General features: G+C 51.4%; 1 protein-coding gene across 1 annotated transcript; it reads left to right on the top strand.

Annotated features, from left to right (window-relative positions):
- The first annotated feature begins 473 nt into the window (after positions 1-473).
- On the top strand, positions 474-12,668 carry reep2 (receptor accessory protein 2). Its single transcript, XM_030368848.1, has 8 exons — positions 474-977; positions 3,123-3,195; positions 5,024-5,100; positions 5,593-5,713; positions 5,965-6,078; positions 7,537-7,720; positions 9,368-9,543; positions 10,031-12,668. The coding sequence occupies exons 1-8, from the start codon at positions 946-948 to the stop codon at positions 10,097-10,099; spliced, it is 846 nt and encodes a 281-aa protein (XP_030224708.1). The 5' UTR covers positions 474-945; the 3' UTR covers positions 10,100-12,668.
- Positions 12,669-20,639: the final 7,971 nt, after the last annotated feature.

Here is a 20,639-nt window from a genome sequence, read left to right as displayed (position 1 = left end):
ACTTCTGTGCGCTTAAAATACTTCCCCGCTCCCTTTAACTTGCTGTGAATTACCATTGTCAAGACTTACCTGCAGGGCTTTTAAGTGGGTCACAGAAATGGGTAAACAATAAGGTACACCAACTCAAATGCCCAGTACTGCTGTAATGTTAACCCTAACTCCTTAAGAAATCGATTATGGGTATTTAATTGGTATTTGATATTATTCATTGACGTATTGGGACATTTTTATGTATAATTATATTATACATAATAAACAATATGGAGAAATTTGGTTGATGCACCTGGATATATAAAGATATGGAGATCCATAAAGCTCTATATATTAAGTGTCTTAATTAGTTAATCAATTATAATCATAACCATTTGGCACTACATTAAATTAAGGCCAGTCCTAAATGAATGCATGTGGCCCTTTAAGGCAACGTCGCCTCGTTCTCACGACAACGGAACGCGATGCTCCAAATTAGCGTTATTGGCGCGAGAGAAGGTGGGACTTTCAGTTGCATTGGTTTAACGGCGTGAGCGGAGATGGTCTTCCGACACGAGAGGGATCCGTTTTACAACCTTTTTCGGCTGCTTTTGTCCAACATATCGCCTACAAAAACATATTCTTCCCCCATGTCGGTATTATTGTCGTTTCCTTAATCTTCCCACTCCGGTGAGGCACTAAACGGCCGTTAACAACAAACAGGAAACAAGGGACCGGAAATTGCTTTGCGATAAACGGGCGTTCCGCTATTATTCATGATCCTCTCCCTGCTTGCGACGTACTGCAGCAGTTCTCGTCCGCGTCCCACCTGACGGTCCACACAGCAGCTTCCACCGCTCAAGGGGCGTGCAGGCCGGCTTCCTCAGCATCACAACACACGGTCGCGGAGGAATGGGGGCCACCTAGCTCGTTAGGCACCATTCTCACAGAGGAAAGCTCACCTCCAACTCCAACATGGTGTCGTGGATCATCTCGAGGATCGTAGTGTAAGTATGAACCCTCGGACCGTGTGTGTGTGTGTTTGTTATGACATCAAGCGGCGCTCCATCGACTGGTGCTGCATGTCGCTGCAGCTGCATAGCATATGCTTGGTGGAGATTGACATTTATTTAGGCTGTATGTCATCATGACACGGATTTCGTTTCTTTTTTCAAAGGATTTTAGTTCCAGAGCGAGTGGATGAAGAGGGGCAGCACGCATGTGCAGGGCTATGGTAGTGATTCATAGTTCATGATCTGTGGTACAGCAACGTGGATGTCTGTCTAGGGTAGCTGGGGCGCTAGCCTGCTGGTCGGGTGAGGGGATGACATACATAACTACACTGCCATCTAAATGGACAAACGTCACTTGTTTATCAAGCCATGCATCGCCAATATATCTCGGTTATCTGTCTGTACGTGGGGGATCTAAATACCATAGGTTTGAGCGCATATGAGATGATGCATAGCATGCATCGTGTGGTTGGGCCATGCTGTGGTTCAATATGATACTGGAACACCAGACGTGTTGGTCAGGTATGGGCTGTGACATAAGCACGGAAGAGACCCATTCAGCCTCATTACTGGACCTGCGTTGAACTCGGGAGGCTGGGATGTGATTCTTCCACCTGCACCCCTCGTGATGCCAGATGACTCGAGTCATCCTTCGCCATGTTTCCCTCTGCCTACGAAGGGATCGGGTTGTTTTGGTGATCTGTGAGCAACGTTGATGTCATCCCCCCTGGTCCTGATTGACCATGTTGCTCTGTCAATTAGTTTTGATTCGATTTAGACATTTCTAATGGGTTTAAACGTTGTGTTTCCAAAATATGTTAACACCCCTGGAAAGGCACAGTTGCTTGATATAATCTGTGTAATTCTATCTATCTATACCTCTTATCACTCACTCACTTCGATAACACACTGTGTGTTCGGTAAGGTTTTTTTGGATCAGTTAAGGCTTAAGGTTCATGTGTGTCTGGAAGTCTAACGATGTGACTCGATGTGCTGCTTTCCATTAAGCCCATTTTCCTCATTTGACCTGATCACAGAGTAACTCTCCCTCATCCAGAACACTCAATTCTCCCTTCTTTAACGGTAAACATTCCTGTGTTCTGACTGAAAGGCGTCTACAAACATGAGTCTACTCGAGTCCTCCAGTGAACTTGTGGGAGCCCAGTGTCTGGGCCGGCCGTCGGAGGGGGAGAGAGGAGGGGGAGAGAGGAGGGGGAGGAGGGAGGACGAGGCTGGGAGAGCAGTCGGGTCGCCACGAGAGTCAGCCTCAAAGCGATGGCGGGTCTGGTGGTACGGGCCCGCGGGCCTGACACGCTCTGCCCTCTGCGGGGGCCAGGGCCACGCTCAAAGGAGTCACCCGCGGTTCTGGTGGTCGGGCCTCGACGTACGCCGGCTGAATCGACCGGAGCGTTGAGGAGACTGGCCCACGTTGTCGCTTCAAGGGGTAGGCTGAGGAAGTGATGAATCATGGCCACGATGGTATTCGGGTCATAACTTATTCAGCCTCCTCGGATGGTGTCATCGTGGGACCTGTGAAGGGGCCGGTGTGTCCTCATCTTTCCGCGCCATCGCACTATTCTGCATTCTGTCGCCTCTGCACAAATCTCCAGGAAGGCCCAGCCACATGCGCCCACCCACGCCGTCTGTCTACGGCGTTGCTATCAGCGTGTGCCGCCACCCCACGGTGACGCACCTCGGGAGGCCTTCTGTGTGTCTTCCCTGTTCTATCTGGCTCACTGCAGGCCCTTCCTGAACTGATTACACCGTGCTGGTGTGGGCTCAGCAGCTCGATAACGCCACTTCCTCTGGCAGGGCGCAGGTCGCTGGAGTAATGGGTGTGGCGTCCCATTGGGGGGAAGAAAGAGGGGAAAGAATCGAGGCCTAGTTCTCACTGAACGTTTGGAGAGGGACATTCACTTCAGGCATGCAGAGTAGTTCAGAGGCTGCATACAAATAAAACACAGCTTGGATGAAAACAGGCTAGTCCGGTGTCACGAGTTAACATCCAGGGGCCATCCAAGTTCTCTTTTCACAGGTTCACTGTTAATGTTAACAGCCCAAGGCTCCCCAACACATGACCTCTCTCTGTCTCTGTCTCTGTCTCTGTCTCTCTCTGTCTCTGTCTCTCTCTCTCCATAGCCTCGCCTTTGGGACTCTCTACCCTGCCTACTCCTCCTACAAGGCTGTCAAAACTAAGAATGTAAAAGAATATGTGAGTATCCTCTTCTGTGTGGTAACATGACACCTGGTTGACCACTACAAAACCCGGTGGCTGCCTGTGACTCGGCCTCTGGTCAGACACTGATTTGCTTTGTACGATATGTATCGCAGTTATTGTTTATGGTAATTGCTAATAATGTCATCGAGCTGATGTTGTACATGACATGCCTTTTCATGCTATTGTTAAGTCATTTAAAAGTTTAATTCAATAGTGACATAATATGTATGCGTTGGGAAAGTATTATTGTATGCTTGGAATCGCATCTAGATGAGCATTTGTAATGCAAAGTTCAGGGGCGGAATCAAAAACCACCTGAACCGTAACGTGTCGTGACTTAATGAGATGAGCTTATGAGATTAGATCTGGAATGGATGGCAAGGGGAATCTCAATGTCGAGGGCCTGTAGACGCACAGGACACCCTCCTTCTAGCAGCGGAGATGGCAGCACGCTTCTGTTTCTGTTGTGGTGCTTTTAGGGTGATAGACGCTTGTGACGCCTCACTGAAGTTTGTTTTGTTTTGCATTTCAAAAACAAGTCCTGCTGTAATCATAAGGTTGTTAAAGGGTAGGAAAACCAAGTGTCTGTAGGAGAATCTCCTCGAAGAAGAAAAAATGCAATGTGAGGGAAAGATAATAAGAATGATGATAATGCATTGGGACATTGGGGCAAGGGGATTGGTCAAAACCCACGTTACACTTGATCGATTTAGGGAGCTCAGCCAGTCAAACTACCATTTGGAGAATCGTTTCTACAATAACTTAAAAAAACATAATACTTGGTGAGACCCAAACATAACAGGCTTCAACTGATTCAGGGTTAACTTTCCTCTTTATGGGAACTTGAGTCGGGCCTTGCAGTAACGAGTGGTTCACCAGTGGGGGCGCTGTCTGGATGTATTTGTCTGGTTTGGCTCCCCATCCAGCCTGCATGGTCCATCTGTACCCGTGTGGGTCAAGGAAACCGATACTAGCACGCAGGAACAGCTCTCGGACGGCCCGGAGAACTCTAGCAGAATGCAAAGTCGCCTTGCACTTCCTTTATTTCGGATGTAAAGTAGGGACCGGCAGGAGAGGCTATGGCGTCCTGCCCTGGCCCTGGCCCACAGCCCAGCCCCCCTCCCGGGACCACAGCCTCCTCCTGGAGGGTTACCATAGCAACCTCCTCTCAATGGCTGCGCTGGCAGGCGGCCGCGTGAAGGGGCGAATAAGAGTGAGGGGCGGATGCCATTTTTAGAGCGGCGGTTTGTCGGCCTTCTCCCGGTTTGTCTCGCAGAAAGGGTTAAGTGATTCAGCCGCGCCGGTTAAATGATTCATCTTCATGCCCGGGGCGCGTTTCCCTCCCTTTATCCACCAGGAGATAGCAGACCTATCTGCAGCCAAAAGCATTTCTACGCTACAATATCTACGATGTAAGGCCGGCCCACGCCTCGCATCTCTGTAACGGCGCCTTTTAGCCGTGGAACTGATTTGATAAACGTTGTATCGAAGGCCCCCAGTCCCTCCACTCCCATTGTCTCAGAGAGCTCAGTCATGCACGATGATGCAATCAGAGTGCTCCACCACATAGGGTGTGCGTATGGCTGGACGTGGCCCAGTATGCACACATGAAGCCCCCCCCCCCCCACGTGACGGCCCACACGGGCCCCAGCCTGGTCTACTGGGGGCCTGACCTGATTCCAGATTTTGTGTGTGTGTGTGTGTGTGTGTGTGTGTGTGTGTGTGTGTGTGTGTGTGTGTGTGTGTGTGTGTGTGTGTGTGTGTGTGTGTGTGTGTGTGTGTGTGTGTGTGTGTGTGTGTGTGTGTGTGTGTGTGTGTGCAGGTGAAGTGGATGATGTACTGGATAGTGTTTGCGCTCTTCTCGACGGCGGAGACAGTGACTGACCTGGTGCTGTCCTGGTGAGTCCGTAGGGCTGATCTGGGTTTGATGTTTATCAAGCATTTATTGTGATTACTTTGCCCAATATCAGGATTAGGGTTTACTTTTTGCAATTTAGTTTTTGATCAAAATATTAACAATGCAATGAATAATCTGTGGAGCTGCAATATATTTAACCACTTTTTTTTTAGTTTATGTGATTATAATACATTTTTATTTATTAATTGCAACCTTTCACGATAAGATAATTCCGTAGGCCAAAATTGCCATTTAAATTATTATGCAATCCATATCCTAAACATATCCTATTCTATAGAAAAATAACGCTTTCGGGAAAACATCAATGGAACCTTTTAAGTGATATTTATTGTTTTCTGTTCTCATTCCTGTCTGGTCTACTTCTCCTAGTGTTCTATCCATTACACAAAGTGGTTCTGATCTAGTTCCCCTAGTGTTCTTACCGGTGTCTCCTCCCTCCTCTGACCCTATCCTGTCGGCCTTCTGGTCCCTAGGTTCCCGTTTTATTTTGAGCTGAAGATTGCCTTTGTCATCTGGCTCCTGTCCCCCTACACCAAAGGCTCCAGTGTCCTCTACCGCAAGTTCGTCCACCCCACCCTGTCCAACAAGGAGAAGGTACCCACTTCTACCTCATTGTTATTAATGCACCAGTCTAAGCTCAATAACTCAACCCATTCTGGGGCTTAGATAATGCCTTGAATAAAGTCTCCTCTCTGTCTGTTTATTTTCTTGTCTGTCTGTCTGTCTGTCTGTCTGTCTGTCTGTCTGTCTGTCTGTCTGTCTGTCTGTCTGTCTGTCTCGCTCTCTGACTCTGTCTGTCTGTCTCTCTGACCCTCTCTCTCTCTCTCTCTCTCTCCCCCTGGCAGGAGATAGACGAGTACATCACCCAGGCCAAAGACAAGAGCTACGAGACCATGATGCGCTTCGGCAAGAGGGGGCTCAACATCGCGGCGACCGCAGCCGTCACTGCGGCAACCAAGGTAAGCTGCACTCACCGCCCACCTGAGACGCACACTCCTCAGCCGTACCGGGGGTCTCGGGAGCTCCTTGATGAAGCTGTAGAGAGGATTGGAGGGCTCTGGTTTGAGTGTGATGAGGTAGAAATGGCTCAGCGATTCGTCAGCTCTTAGTGAGTGGAGTGCGATGTGAGGATGTTTTTCCAGTAGACTGCGTCGGCCTCTGCTGGAGCTGAGATGTTCGACCACTCTCGGCTCAATGCTGGCCCTTCAGGGCAGCACTTCCCTTAACCGTTAAGGGAAAACATCCCCCCTGTAAATCAGATTTGTGCTTTCATCTCGACAGGGGAGGGAGGGAGTGTCCATTTTTGTTGGCGTTGACGTTTTATCCTGCAACGCTATTCCGCTAGTTCTCTCGACAGCGAGCAAACGCCCACAGCGTCTTTTTAAGGAACAAAGTAAGATGCAGAAGTCCCGACGCTGATCAGATTGTCGTGCCGGGCAGGAGCCCATTAGCGGAGCTAAGCGATCCTGCAGGACATCCATTGGGCGGTTTCACATCCCATCACACCTGCTGCACTCGGAGGTTTAGAGCCGTCTGCCAAGCATCCCAACCTCAGTGTACAAGCCGTGCTCCCACGGTTGTGAACTCAAACCCTGACGACTGTTAATCGAGACTAGGTGTCATGAGCTTTCACTCTTTAAATTGGTTGCCCTCGATGACCTTTTATCATAGTGCGGTTTTGTTAGTGAGGTCCGTTTTGCAAAGGAAAACCGCGTTTGGGCTGGGGCAGTTAGAGATGTGTCCACGGTGTATGTATAGAGTGGCACTGGCCACATCCAGATTCAGAAAATCACCTGCTGCCTGAAAGTATAAGATACTACGCAGGGGGATGTTACCACGTTAGTCAGACGATGGTGACGTTAATCTTGCGGTTATCTTGTTCCTAAATGTTAGTTTATGCAGCATCGGCCCTAATTCAGTAAGTCGTTGACTGGCGTGTTCTCTGTCTGGGGGGTCTCTGGGTGTGTTCAGGGGGGTCTCTGACTGGGGGGGTCTCTGGGTGTGTTCAGGGCCAGGGGGGTCTCTCTGACTGGGGGGTCTCTGACTGGGGGGTCTCTGGGTGTGTTCAGGGCCAGGGGGGTCTCTGACTGGGGGGTCTCTGGGTGTGTTCAGGGCCAGGGGGGTCTCTGACTGGGGGGTCTCTGGGTGTGTTCAGGGCCAGGGGGGTCTCTCTGACTGGGGGGTCTCTGGGTGTGTTCAGGGCCAGGGGGGTCTCTCTGACTGGGGGGTCTCTGGGTGTGTTCAGGACCAGGGGGGTCTCTCTGACTGGGGGGTCTCTGGGTGTGTTCAGGGCCAGGGGGTTCTCTCTGACTGGGGGGTCTCTGGGTGTGTTCAGGGGGGTCTCTCTGACTGGGGGGTCTCTGGGTGTGTTCAGGGCCAGGGGGGTCTCTGACTGGGGGGTCTCTGGGTGTGTTCAGGGCCAGGGGGTTCTCTCTGACAAGCTGCGGAGCTTCAGCATGCAGGACCTGACCATGATCAACGCGGACGACGACCTGGGGCTGCGATCCACGGAGGCCCGCCCCCGACGGGACCCCCTGGAGGACGGGGGTTCAGGGGCCAGCACGCTGCCACGCACCCGCACCGCCAGCACCCGGCGGGAGAGTGAGTGGCACACACACACACAGATGGAACGCACAAACACGCACGCACGCACACACAGAGTGAACGCACAAACACACACGCACACACAGAGTGAACGCACAAACGGGCACACACACACACAGAGTGAACGCACAAACACGCACACACACACGCAGTGATCACACACAGTGAACAAACACACACAGTGATCACACACAGTGAACAAACACACAGGCAGCGTAAGAACTCAGTTAACAAACACACACGCACATGCAGAGTTAGAACACTCACACGAACAAAGAGTGAGCACACACACACACACAGACAGACAAAGACAGACAGACACACAAGCGCGCACGTTTAGAGTGATAATACGTAGTTAACAAACGCACACGCAGAGTTAGCAGAATCACAAACATGCGCAAATGAGCACACGCATGCAGACTGAGCACGCACACACACACGCACGCACCCACACAGACGTGCAGAGTGAACAGGCACACACAAACAGACGGGGGGGGGGGGGGGGGAGGGTGGAACGGATTAAACAGGGGCTCGGCACCACATGAGTAATGTGTGGAGCCCCCAGAGAGCCCGGCCAGGACTCGCTCACCAGAGCTGGGGGTTTACATCAGAACCAGCGAGGGGGGGGGGGGGGGGGGGGGGCTTTAGGACGGGGTGCCAGTAGGACGGGTCGGGCGGCGAGCGGGGCTGTGGTCGGGCAGCCCGGCAGCGGTCATGTGATTGAGAGCTGCTGCAGAACGCCAGAGATGAAACGCTGGCTCAGGATAGGGGGGGGGGGGGGGGGGGGGGGAGAGAGGGGGAGGGAGGGAGAGGGACCGAGCATGTGACTCCAGTGGGAGGAGAGGCCTCTTTGTGTCCGACGCTCCTCTCTGTGTGGGTCGCACACGCTGCGTTCTGAATACAGAGAGAGAGTAGGGACCCGTCAGGATCCTGTCAAAGGTGCGGTCTGATGTGTTAATGTAGCAGATTAATACGAGTACTGAGAGAAGCTATCGATTGATATGTATTGTCACAATCATCAATAATACAAAGTTGTTTTTCAAAATTTTTGGATTATTTATTAAAGTTTGTTTGAATTATGCGTGGGGTCAGGGAGGGGTTTGAACATCATCATGCTTTTTTGCAGCCTGGCTGAAGCCACACCAAGCTCCATCGTAGATTGCCCGTTGGTCTGGGGAGGCTGCTGTCATTTTCTTCAGCACAAGAGGCGTGATCAACGGGCCTAGTTCAAACGACTCGGCACGCTATTGGCTGCTTGCCGTCGCTTCCCTGTCGTCATTGTGTTAAACCAGCCAATAGCGCGCCAGGGGGAAAAGCCAGCTTTATGATTGGCTCCCGCAAACGTATCTGAAGCAGAAATAGTATTGCTCTTCTCCGGACCCTTCTGCGGGGCGAACTCAAGTCGTCGGCAGAACGGGCGGGGGGTACCCAGTCTAGCTTCTTTGTGAAAAATCGAAAAGTGGAAAATAACATACAAAACAATAGTTATTTTAGCGGCTTTCAAGGCGTTAATTTATAAACCACATAAAGAGGCCTCGGGTACCGGCCATGCAGCAGAATCGACTGAAGTCACGAGCACGTTACCCAGGGGGGGTAACGTGCTCGTAACGTGCCCCCCCCCCCCCCCCCTCCGTGTCCCCCCAGCCCGCTCCCTGTCCATGGTCGTCCCCGACGACGCCTGCTCGCAGCACGGCTCAGACCAGTCGGACACGCGGACGGAGCAGTCGGACGAGGACCCCACGGAGAAGCCCCCCAAGCGCGCCGCCGCCGCCACCACCGCCGCCAAGGTCGTCAAGAAGCCCGCCGCCAGCAAGACGGAGGTAGGAGCCCCCCCCCCCCCCCCGGGGTCAAACAACACGTTATCCATCCCAATAGAGGATCAGTCCTCAGATCGCTAACCAGAGGTGTGATGGCGGAGGGGGTTGGGTGGCCGGCGTTACACATCTGTATCTGTGATCTGTGATCTCTCCCCCCCCCCCCCCCCCCCCGCTTTAGAGGAACCTGATCCATGCACAGTAACGGCCACGGCCACCAGAGGGCGCCAACGATGCGTGGATTTGTTTTGTACTGTCAACAGAATAATAAGTAGTAGTAATAATGTTTGCTGCCCCAAATAATAATCTGTTTGTCTGCAAGCAAAGGCCCCCCCCCCCCCCCCCCCACAGTGGGCGATTTGGTGAATTATTTATAGGGATAATGTCATCCCAAATTTGTAGCATATTTCCAGTTGTTGAGAACGACCTGATGAAATGCGAGTGTAACGGTCGACCAACACCTGCCCTCTCCCCCCCCCCCCCCCCCCCCCAGACTCAGACCAAGGTGGTGAAGAAGACGACCAAGAAGAAGGTCGTGGCCGCTAGCGCCGAGACGCCCTGATTGGACCGACGCGGCACTCAGCCCCCCCCCACAGTACCGCCTCACGGGCCCCCCCCCCCCCCAACACCACCCACACACACACGCCAACACACTCCCACACGCACCCACCTCCCACACACACTCGCAGGGGGTCAAAAGAATGCATTTAAGTTCTGATGTCGGAAACGCGTTTTATTAACGACGGAACCCCCCCTCCCTCCCCCCCTCCCCCCCTCCCTCCCTCCCTCCCTCCCTCCCTCCGCCGCTACCCAACGTCCACGCGGACACGGACGTGCAGAACACGCGTCTTCCCAAGATTACAAAACTCGTCGGGGGTGGGGGTAGGGGAAAGGTCTAGGGTCAAAGGTCAGATGTGGATCAAGGGTTGGGCTGGGGCATAGCTAACATCCCATAAACTCACCCGCTCCTTCCACGGCTGCTTACGTCAGGCCGCTCATCGTCTCCCTGACTAAATGTTGTGTGTTTTGTTTAATCAGACCTCTAATAATGGCCGTGGTGTTCATTCAGACCTTGTGGTTCGCTTCGTGTCGGCCCCCGGCCCCTGGCCCCCCACAGCCCAGCTCCTGTCGTGGTCCGGCGGTCGGGCTCGAGGTGTCTGCAGGCTTAATCCTGACGTCACTCGCACGGAGCCGTGAGCACATTAGGATAGGGATAGCGGCACGCTCGAACTTAAGTAGGACAAGGTTGTGCTTAGCTCCCCCCCCCCCCCACACTCTCTCTCTCCATGTCTTCCCTGAGCTCACCCCCCCCCCCCCCACACACACACTTGTACCTGATGGAGTCCGTCTAACACATGTTAGTTCGGGGGTATTCAGCATCCTACCGCGCCACCGTCCCTCCTCGGTTCGGATAACTGTAACACTGCTACTTTCTTACTCTACTTGCATTTACCAAAACGTTAATGTGTAGCGCACTCTTAACTTGTGTTGACGCTAAGCTGAGTCGTCTGCTAATCGCATCACCGTATACCATGAGGACATGTGAAGCCTTTTATTTAATCTATTTATTTGTTTACTTGTTGTCGTCTCAGCCTCTCGGCTCCGCCTCTCTCTCACCCGACGCGACGCCCTCGCTGACTGACCTCTGACCCCTGTAGGCCGTACCGTCGTGAACACGCCTCAAACGGCGCCGGCTGGCTGATGGACCATCCGTCGTTCTCCCTGCGGCCCCAAAGTGTGCTCAAACTGCCAGTGTGTCGTCGTGAGACATCAGACGGGGTCATGTCCTCGACGGAGGGCGTCTGCGTAGCCTGTGGTCCGATCTGGAGGAACACGGTCCGGTAGTGAGGCATTCTGTGGTCTGACCTGGGGGTACACGGTCCGGTAGTGAGGCGTTCTGTGGTCCGGTAGTGAGGCGGTCTGTGGTCCGGTAGTGAGGTGGTCTGTGGTCCGGTAGTAAGGTGGTCTGTGGTCCGGTAGTGAGGTGGTCTGTGGTCCGGTAGTGAGGTGGTCTGTGGTCCGGTAGTGAGGTGGTCTGTGGTCCGGTAGTGAGGCGTTCTGTGGTCTGGTAGTGAGGCGTTCAGGTACGAGGATGCATTGAGCAGAGCAGTAACGCTGTTGTAACATCGGGGGTCGTCTTGGGACTGTCTGGTCAGGGCTCCAGGAGTCGGTCTCTGTAGCAGCACCGTGCCAGCCTAGAGAAGGTGTTGATGGGCTGTGTGGGATTGGCCCCGACTCTGACCAATGTCTCCATTCCCCAGGATCAGAGGTAGTTCCAAATTAAATATTAAAATATTGTCTCGGTGTCTGTTCAGGACTGGTTTTGCGATGGGCATGGTTCTTTTAGGACTGGGAGTCATTTAAAGCATGTTGTGATTATTATTATTATAATATATATATTTTTCTTTCGGTGACTATTTTAAACCACAAGAGGGAGACAACCCATATCATTTCAGGGTAAATGATTTTACAGTCTGTAAATAGTAACTAACTGTACAAATGAGCTTGCTGGCCTTATTCTCTCCTTTCTCTTTACTTTATTTTTTTTTTAAAACCCGTTCATCTCAGTTCAGAATCTTTTTGTCGATCTGAAACTCGACAAACCGCGTTCTGACGCCTTTACGAGGTCTTTATCGGCGTTGTGAACAGGAACCACCGCGGCCAGAACTTCTGTTGCCGTGCTGTGTTGCCGTCCGCTCCAACTGCATCTGTTTTACCCCCCCCCCTCCCCCCCCCCCCGCGCCACACGGTCTATGCTGGTGATTTACTTTTTAAACGAGGCAAAGGGAGGACTTTCTGTTTTTAATTAGCTGAAGTTTGCACCGAGGCAGGAGAACGCTGCGACACCTCAACACCTCCGCTCCGTGGCGGAGCGTCGCTCGTTACGTTGACTTTGGTTTATCTTCTGTGAGCCTTTTTAAACATGTGTTGCTGATTTGAGTTTATTTAATTTAAATGCATTGGGGACCGTGTTGTGCACGGGACTTTGACAGAGAGAGGATATTCAACTTATTAAAGTGTATTGTTTGTGCCAATGCTAATAAAGTACACTCGTGCGCTGGGATAACGGTAGCTAACGCTGTAATTTACAGTTAACGAATCTCTACTAATAAAGGAAAGGAGAACTGTAATGCTCTGCGTGATTTCTTCCATCTGAAGCCTGAGTGGTGCATGGCTTGGTGATTGCCTCCGGATCTGAATGGTTATTTAGAGTGAGAATGCACTTTACACCAGAGGAATGGTTGGGTTAATCCTGCAAACACAATCACTACACCTTTTAAACCAAATAAAGTTTCTGGAATGGGTTTGGTTGCAGCTATAGTAAGACATTACAAGTGATTAATTTAGCATCTATTTGATGAGACAAGGCTTTCTCTTCCAAACGTTGTCTGCTATCTGTATGCGGGTGTGGAAGAAAAACACTAATCAAAATTATAATTCCTAACGATGGCAGAAATGGATTTTTGCATGTAGAAAAGTATTTTAATGTCTTTTCAAGTTAAATAATGTCTACCATTTCAATAACCTGGAAATAAACATCCTTCAAAACAATTCAGATTAAATGCATTTATACATTTCAAATTTACTGCTTTATATGTATAGCATTGCTTGGTGAGCAGATCTGTTTAGAACTTAAACCAAGAATAGAAGTCTTTCTAACAGAATTATATAATTTTTTTTAATACTGCTGAATTCTGTTATTTCGCCACATAATGGCGCTGTCGCTTTAGGATAGAATGAGAAATGGCTTCCGAACGCAACGCATCGCTTCGCATGATCCTTCAGTGAGCGATGTTTAGGGCCAAGTTTCCCTGTTTCCTGGCCGCGGAGCAAGGTGTGTATTCACTTTAACAGATATTACTTGAATGAATCGTGTTGCATTTAGTTAAGTCTACCCAAATATGGATATAAGGATATTATATATTTTTTCACATTAGAAAAATAGAAAAATATTTAATTCATATACATAATAACGTTGGCTCTAAATGTTCATAGCATTGTTATCATAGATCTGACGTTTTAATTACAGCCGGTCCTTTACTTACCGGCCTGAGGCCCGGGTCGCCGGGAGCCATCGGAGGCTGGACAGCGTTCCTCTGCACGTGCGCTCCGAGCGACGCGTAACCGGAGCCCCTCGTCTGAGCGCTATGTTCTATGGCGGCTTACGTAACAAGTCAACGTAAGTGTATGTGAGTGAGAGTGTGTGTGTGTGTGTGTGTTAAAACACATTCACAATCAGTGTTTAAGTGTCCAGTCAGGGACAAGGGACTGGGTGTGTAGACTGTCTGGACCAGACAAACTATTCCGGACCTCAGAACTGTTTGTGGGACACACACACACACACACACACACACACACACACACACACACACACACACACACACACACACACACACACACACACACAGGTCTCGGTGCAGATGTATCCCTGTGTACGTTAACATAGTGATTCCGTGCAAAGGGTCAATCCGATGTCAGTGCCTTCGCGGTTGCCCGTGGCAACAGTACTTCCCATCACATAGGTAACGGTACACATCCGTGACATCGGCCTCCAGCGATCCGCACTGCTCTCTGTGATGGGGGTGGGGGGTGGGGGGGGGGGGGGGGGGTTGGAGCCAGGGTCTTGAAACAACTTCCTTACTATACTCTGCTGTTTGTGTGTGTTGGCGCGTTGTACTGTCAGGTTGTGGAAATGTATTTCAGGTTGTTGGGTCAACACACATCAGGTAAACTGAGCTCCTTCCTATTGTTGCCTCCTGGTAGAAACACATATATATATATATATATATATATATATATATATATATATATATATATATATATATACACTCTATACCTCCCTGCTCTTCACTCATCACTTTCTTCGTTCTCTCATCCTTTTTTTTCCCGCTGTCCTTTCAGTGCGGTGTTGGAAAGATTGCAGGTATCCATGGCAACATGCGCGCGCGTGTGTGTGTGTGATAGAGAGAGAGATGGTGAAATGCATACAGCCTTGTGTCCGAGGCACAATAGGCTAATTACTGGAGCTTACCTCGCCGCTAATTAGCCGTCGCCGTGGTAATTCCATGGGTCAAGTGATCAGGACGATCGGCTCACCCCCCCCCCCCCCCCCCCGATAGTCCAGTCCCCCTCATGACCTTTGACCTGGTCTCCTCCCCAGTCCCCCTCATGACCTTTGACCTGGTCTCCTCCAGCCCCCCTCATGGGCGTCTCGTACCCTGAGACCCTCCTCTCTCAGGGTCCGGTCTAACCGTCATACAGGGGAAGCTAGAGCTCACAAGCATTCACACACACACGTACACACATAGACACTAGACACACTACACACATAGACACTAGACACACTACACACATAGACACTAGACACACGTACACACATAGACACTAGACACACTACACACATAGACACTAGACACGCGTACACACATAGACACTAGACACGCGTACACACATAGACACTAGACACACTACACACATAGACACTAGACACACTACACACATAGACACTAGACACGCGTACACACATAGACACTAGACGCGCGTACACACATAGACACTAGACACGCGTACACACATAGACACTAGACACGCGTACACACATAGACACTAGACGCGCGTACACACATAGACACTAGACACGCGTACACACATAGACACTAGACACGCGTACACACATAGACACTAGACACACGTACACACATAGACACACGTACACACATAGACACTAGACACACGTACACATAGACACAGATATAAACACGTACACACACACTGTACACACTCACACTGTACACACTCACACTGTACACACACACACACACACACACACACACACACACACACACACACACACACACACACACACACACACACTGTACACACACACACTGTACACACACACACACACTGTACACGCCTCCTGACTTCCTGTGCTTGGCAGACTGCCAGCTGGCCGTCGCCGGGCGTGGGCTCTGACCTTCCAGAGGTGTTCAGCGGTCGGACCTCCGTCGGCCCCGTACCTGGGAGCGATCCCACACACGACGGCACGCCTGGCCCTGAGTAAACAGACCCAAACGCTGCTCTTCTGATTTCTTTAGTTAGGTATTCTGTTCTTTATTCAATGGGCTTCTTACATGATTATTTGCTTCACTAAGAAAACGCAGGTTGAAGTTCTTTGATGTCCCGTCCTGTGTTCCAGTGTTGGTTTGAGATCGCTGTTGAGAGGACCGCTGAAGGAGGACACCTCCTTCAGCTGGGTCTCAGCCGTCCCCCACCTCTCGGTCCCCCGTCCCTCCCCTCGTTTCATCTCCACCATCACCAAACCTCTGCAGCCTTTAACCGTGTTGAGGTCTGGACCGACCAGTGGGTGGAGAGGAGGCTGCAGGGGGATAAGGGGAGCCTCTTCAGACCGTCCACATACTCAAGCTCACTATGAATATTATTCTGGCCTTGGCCACCAAAATATTGATTTGAAATCCAGACCGCAGCCTTACAGCCCATTCACACCATCCTATTTACCTGACCTTTTTATTTTATTGTTCACCTACTTTGGTAATGAGTTGTAACTGGTCATTTAAAAATTGTGAAACATTTTGAGGTGAGAATCTGCGGGTTGGTGAGGGAGTCACATTCCACCGCGGAGGCCTTCATTTTTTTGTCGATTTCGGATGACACGAAGCAAAATCATCTCCTCTACAGATGCCATGTTTGCGATTGTCGATGCCGGTAATTTTGCAACACAACAGTCACTGCCCTCTAAAGGATGTTTTTGCTTAACATCCATAGCACGAGGTACGAACGGACGAGTTTCGTCCGGATCCGGAGGTGTGAATCGGCGTTTACACTGTTCATAAAACGGCCAAACCAATCAGATCAGAACACTGACTCTATTGCTCTCCTGAATCCGATCGGAGGTAGAGCTAGGACATGTTCTCCGGAGAAAAGCCTGAAGAGTTTATTCATCATTCCTATTTCGGTTGAGGCGTTTTAATGTCTCCTTGGCCGACGCCACTCTTTCTTTTGGCAGTTGGGCGGACGGTGGCGTTGGGGTTCGTCTTCAACCGGAACTCCTCCCCCGAGCTCCGATTGGTCCAAGAATTTTAAATTTGTCGGGAAAGGCTTTGTGTTGAGCCGGCGGAATGGGGGGGTGGGGGGGGGGGTCTCACGAGGCTCCTTCAGGGGGAGCAGGGGGGTAAGACCAGCGCTGGGGGGCGTCACGGCGGAGGATGGAGGAGGATTACCAACGTCTGGGAAAAGAAGAAGCGGGCAAAGGAGGAAAAGTCAGGAAGTGATGCAGCGAGCGGAAACGTTGCACTGTGGGTAAACGGCGGGGCACGAGGGGGTGGGGGGGGGTATGGGGGGGAGGGGGGCTGCGGGGAGGGGGGTCTACGGCAGGGCTGTGTGTTTACCTCTCAGCTGCTGTTAACTGCAGTGCCCGGGGACACCTTGTGGGATGGCAGCAACACACGAACGCATGCACGCACTCAGACACACACACAAACACACACACACACACACACGCACACAGACACACACACTGTGACTGTGTAGCGTAGATAACACAATACATACGCATGTCCCCCACTAACACTCATCGACAAGGACAGGAGGTCCCTGCTAACCCCCACACACACACACACACACACACACACACACACACACACACACACACACACACACACACACACACACACACACACACACACACACTCTCTACAGCCACTGGGTCCCGTACGGTGTGTGTCCTGGCACTGCCCCTCTTCCAGCTGCCTCTCTCCATGGTTCTGTTCCCGGTCAGCCCCGGCACCACCGGACACACACATTAGTGTAGCCCCCACTCGGACCAGGTAGGGGACCCCGATAGAGGGGTGATGGGGCGGGGGGGGGAGCAGGATCTATATTTAACCGCTCTGCCGTTGTTTATTAATGAGCGGCTGTTTAGTCAGACCTGGGGTGCTGTTTAATGGATGATGACAAGGATGCTCTCAGGGGGACCCCCCCAACCCCCCACCATCCTCCCCGTCCCGCGCTTTACATAACCTACACAGAAGAAGTGTGTGTTGGGTCGGGGTCGGGGTGTGTGTGTGTGTGTTTGTATGTGTGTGTGAAGGGGGATGGGTCACATCTCATGTGTATGCTTTTGTGTTTGTGGGTGTTTGAACATTTGTTCATGTGTGGGCGTGTTCTATGTTTGTGCGGTTGTTTGTGTGTGTGAGAGACGGCCTACATGTTGGTGTGTGTGTGTGTTGGCGGGAGGTTGTCTCTGTTGTGAAGCAGACTCGGGGGGGGGGGGGGGGGGGGGGGGGTTAACAAGGGGCCGTGCAGCGGCTCTGTCTCCAGGCTCGCAGCCCTTCCACAAATACACTGAAGAAGAGTCTTTGATACCCTGATAACCGGTCTACAGGAATTCATCGAACTATGGAATCTCTCTCTCTCTCTCTCTCTCTCTCTCTCTCTCTCTCTCTCTCTCTCTCTGTCTCTCTCTGTCTCTCTCTCTCTCTCTCTCTCTCTCTGTCTCTGTCTCTGTCTCTGTCTCTGTCTCTCTCTCTCTCTCTCTCTCTCTCTCTCTCTCTCTCTCTCTCTCTCTCTCTTTTCTATGGCTGCAAGGTTGTAGTGCTTAATATAAATTATAAAACGAGAACTGCTTGAACCACCAGTGCTACTAACACACACATGCATGCAAACACTCACACAGGCGCGCACACACACCTCCACAAAGGCATGGTTCCACATTATCCCCGCTGCCCTCAGCCCCCCTCCAAGTGGCAGAGCTGTTCAGGGGCATGAGTGACAGGAGCCCGTCCTGACCGCCGGCACAGCGTCGCCGGCTGAGGAGCTCTTCACAACAAACCAATTGTTTCCCCATGCCAGGTCAATGAACACACGCACGCACACACGCACGCACACACGCACACATAAGCACATGGCCACACACACACTCTTACACAAGGACACACACACACATACACCCATATTCACATGGCCACACACACACACACACACACTCTTACACAAGGACACACACACACACATATTCACATGGCCACACACACACCCTCACATGGACAAAGACACACACAAGCACAAGGCTGCACTTTCACTTTCACTCAAACACACTTACAAGGCCAAACACACAATCACAAGGCCACACACACCCACTCAAACAAAGACACTCACACAAAGAGACACACGCACACACATTCACATAGACACACTCCCTCTCACACACAGACGTGGGGGGGGGGGGGGGGGGGGGGGTGAGCCACCACAAATCGGGGCGTCCACTGAGCATTAATGTGCTGAACGGACAGGAGGAGGAGAGAGTGAGTGAGAGAGAGAGAAGAGGAGGTGGAGGGGAGAGAGAGAGAGAGAGGTGGAGGAGAGAGTGAGAGAGAGAGAGAGAGAGAGTGAGAGAGGTGGAGGAGAGAGTGAGAGAGAGAGAAGAGGAGGTGGAGGAGAGAGAGAGAGAGAGAGAGAGAGGGAGGAGGAGGGAGAGAGAGAGATGAGGCATCATGAAGTAAAAGATAAACCCACGATGGGCCAACGAGACGAGCACAGTGCGGAGGTCGCTTGATTATGGAATAAATGCAAAATTATGTGTTGTTAAGTTAGATTTAATTAGGCGATGGATAGATAAGCTTTTCTTTAATAAGGCTGTTATTACCAGGGGGAGATGGGAAATTTGCATCTTGGAGATGTTCATGTGCCTAGACACACACACACACACACACACACACACACACACACACACACACACACACATAACCACTTCTGGCTGGGAGCATATTGTTGTAATTGAAAGTGAGAGTAGCTGCGGCAGTGTGATCAATATTAAAGAACGAGATTGGCAGACATTAAAACGAATGATGTCAAAAGAGCAGATAAATGCATGTGTCAACACCTTTACGTCTGTGTGTGTGTGTGTGTGAGAGAGAATGTGTGCTTGTAGGGGGAGGGGGGAAATGGGAATATTGTATAATTCGTTTGCATGTGTATGGCGGCCTCCTGCCGGGTCCATGCTCACTACACACGTGTCGTCCATTCTGCGCTCTGACTAATTCGGTTTGCATAATTTAGAGTTTGGCGTTGTATTATTTGTCTTTACATAACAGATGCCCTTATCGACATGTTCCCGGTGCCGGTGTGTGAGTGTGTGCGTTTGTGTAGGAGTGTGTTGGAAAGCACAGATCCTCTGAGCGGGTGTTTATGTAAGAGGGTTTCACCGCTCCCCTGCGCCGGGGAAGCCCCCCCCGCCCACTGCTGCCACTACTGCAGTTCAGTGGCAGTCGATAACGCACGCACGCACGCACGCACGCACGCACGCACGCGCGCACGCACGCACGTGCGCGCAGCTAGCACCCCCACACAAGCACACATGCACCCATGAAGGGACACACACACGCAGACACGCAGCCCCACACACACACCCAAACACACGCACACACACAGACACACACGCGCAGATGTGCACACACACAGACACACACGCAAACACATTCAATGGCATGCACACACACGCACAGAGACACAGACACACACACAAACACTCACACGCAGTGTTGAATAATGCATTGCGACCTGCTTGATTCGACTTGCTGAGCACCACCTCATCCATCTGACATTAATGGGTTTCCCCGCCATGTCACTCCGCTCTCCAACACATACGCAAACAAAAACTTTTAGTTCTTCTCTCTCGGCACCTTGTGTTGCGCGTTCCGTTCCGTGTCTGTTATGTCACGTAGTCACACCAGCGATGTGTCACGCGTGCGACTCATTTGCGTGTAGTCATCTCGCTGCTGTGTACACCAAATAAAACTTTATCATCCTGCTTAATACTGTGCGAGTGTGTAGGAGTGAGAGAGAGGGAGAGGGGGGGAGGGAGGGAGAGAGAGAGAGCGAGAGGGAGAGAGGGAGGGAGGGGGAGAGAGAGGGGGAGAGAGAGAGGTAGAAAGAGAGAGAGAGCCCCATACTAAGCGGGCGCGCTGGCTCTGTCAGGTATATATAGAGGCGTTCTAAAGGCCGGTGCGTACGCTGTGCGTTACCTCGCCACCTGCCTCCCTCTCCCTGTTGTCGGCACCGACGTCGTGCCGCGATAATGGACC

Source organism: Gadus morhua, chromosome 10, assembly GCF_902167405.1.
Source record: "Gadus morhua chromosome 10, gadMor3.0, whole genome shotgun sequence".
Classification (NCBI taxonomy): Eukaryota; Metazoa; Chordata; class Actinopteri; order Gadiformes; family Gadidae; genus Gadus; species Gadus morhua.
Note: the sequence above shows the minus strand (reverse complement) of the source record. Positions and strands in the feature narration are given on the sequence as shown.

Excerpts from the sequence above, each read along its gene's own strand:
- reep2 (XM_030368848.1), top strand. The coding sequence starts at position 946 with ATGGTGTCGTGGATCATCTCGAGGATCGTAGT. Across the intron at positions 6,079-7,536 it reads CCGTCACTGCGGCAACCAAG|GGCCAGGGGGTTCTCTCTGA; the intron begins GTAAGCTGCACT and ends GGGTGTGTTCAG. Across the intron at positions 9,544-10,030 it reads CCGCCGCCAGCAAGACGGAG|ACTCAGACCAAGGTGGTGAA; the intron begins GTAGGAGCCCCC and ends CCCCCCCCCCAG.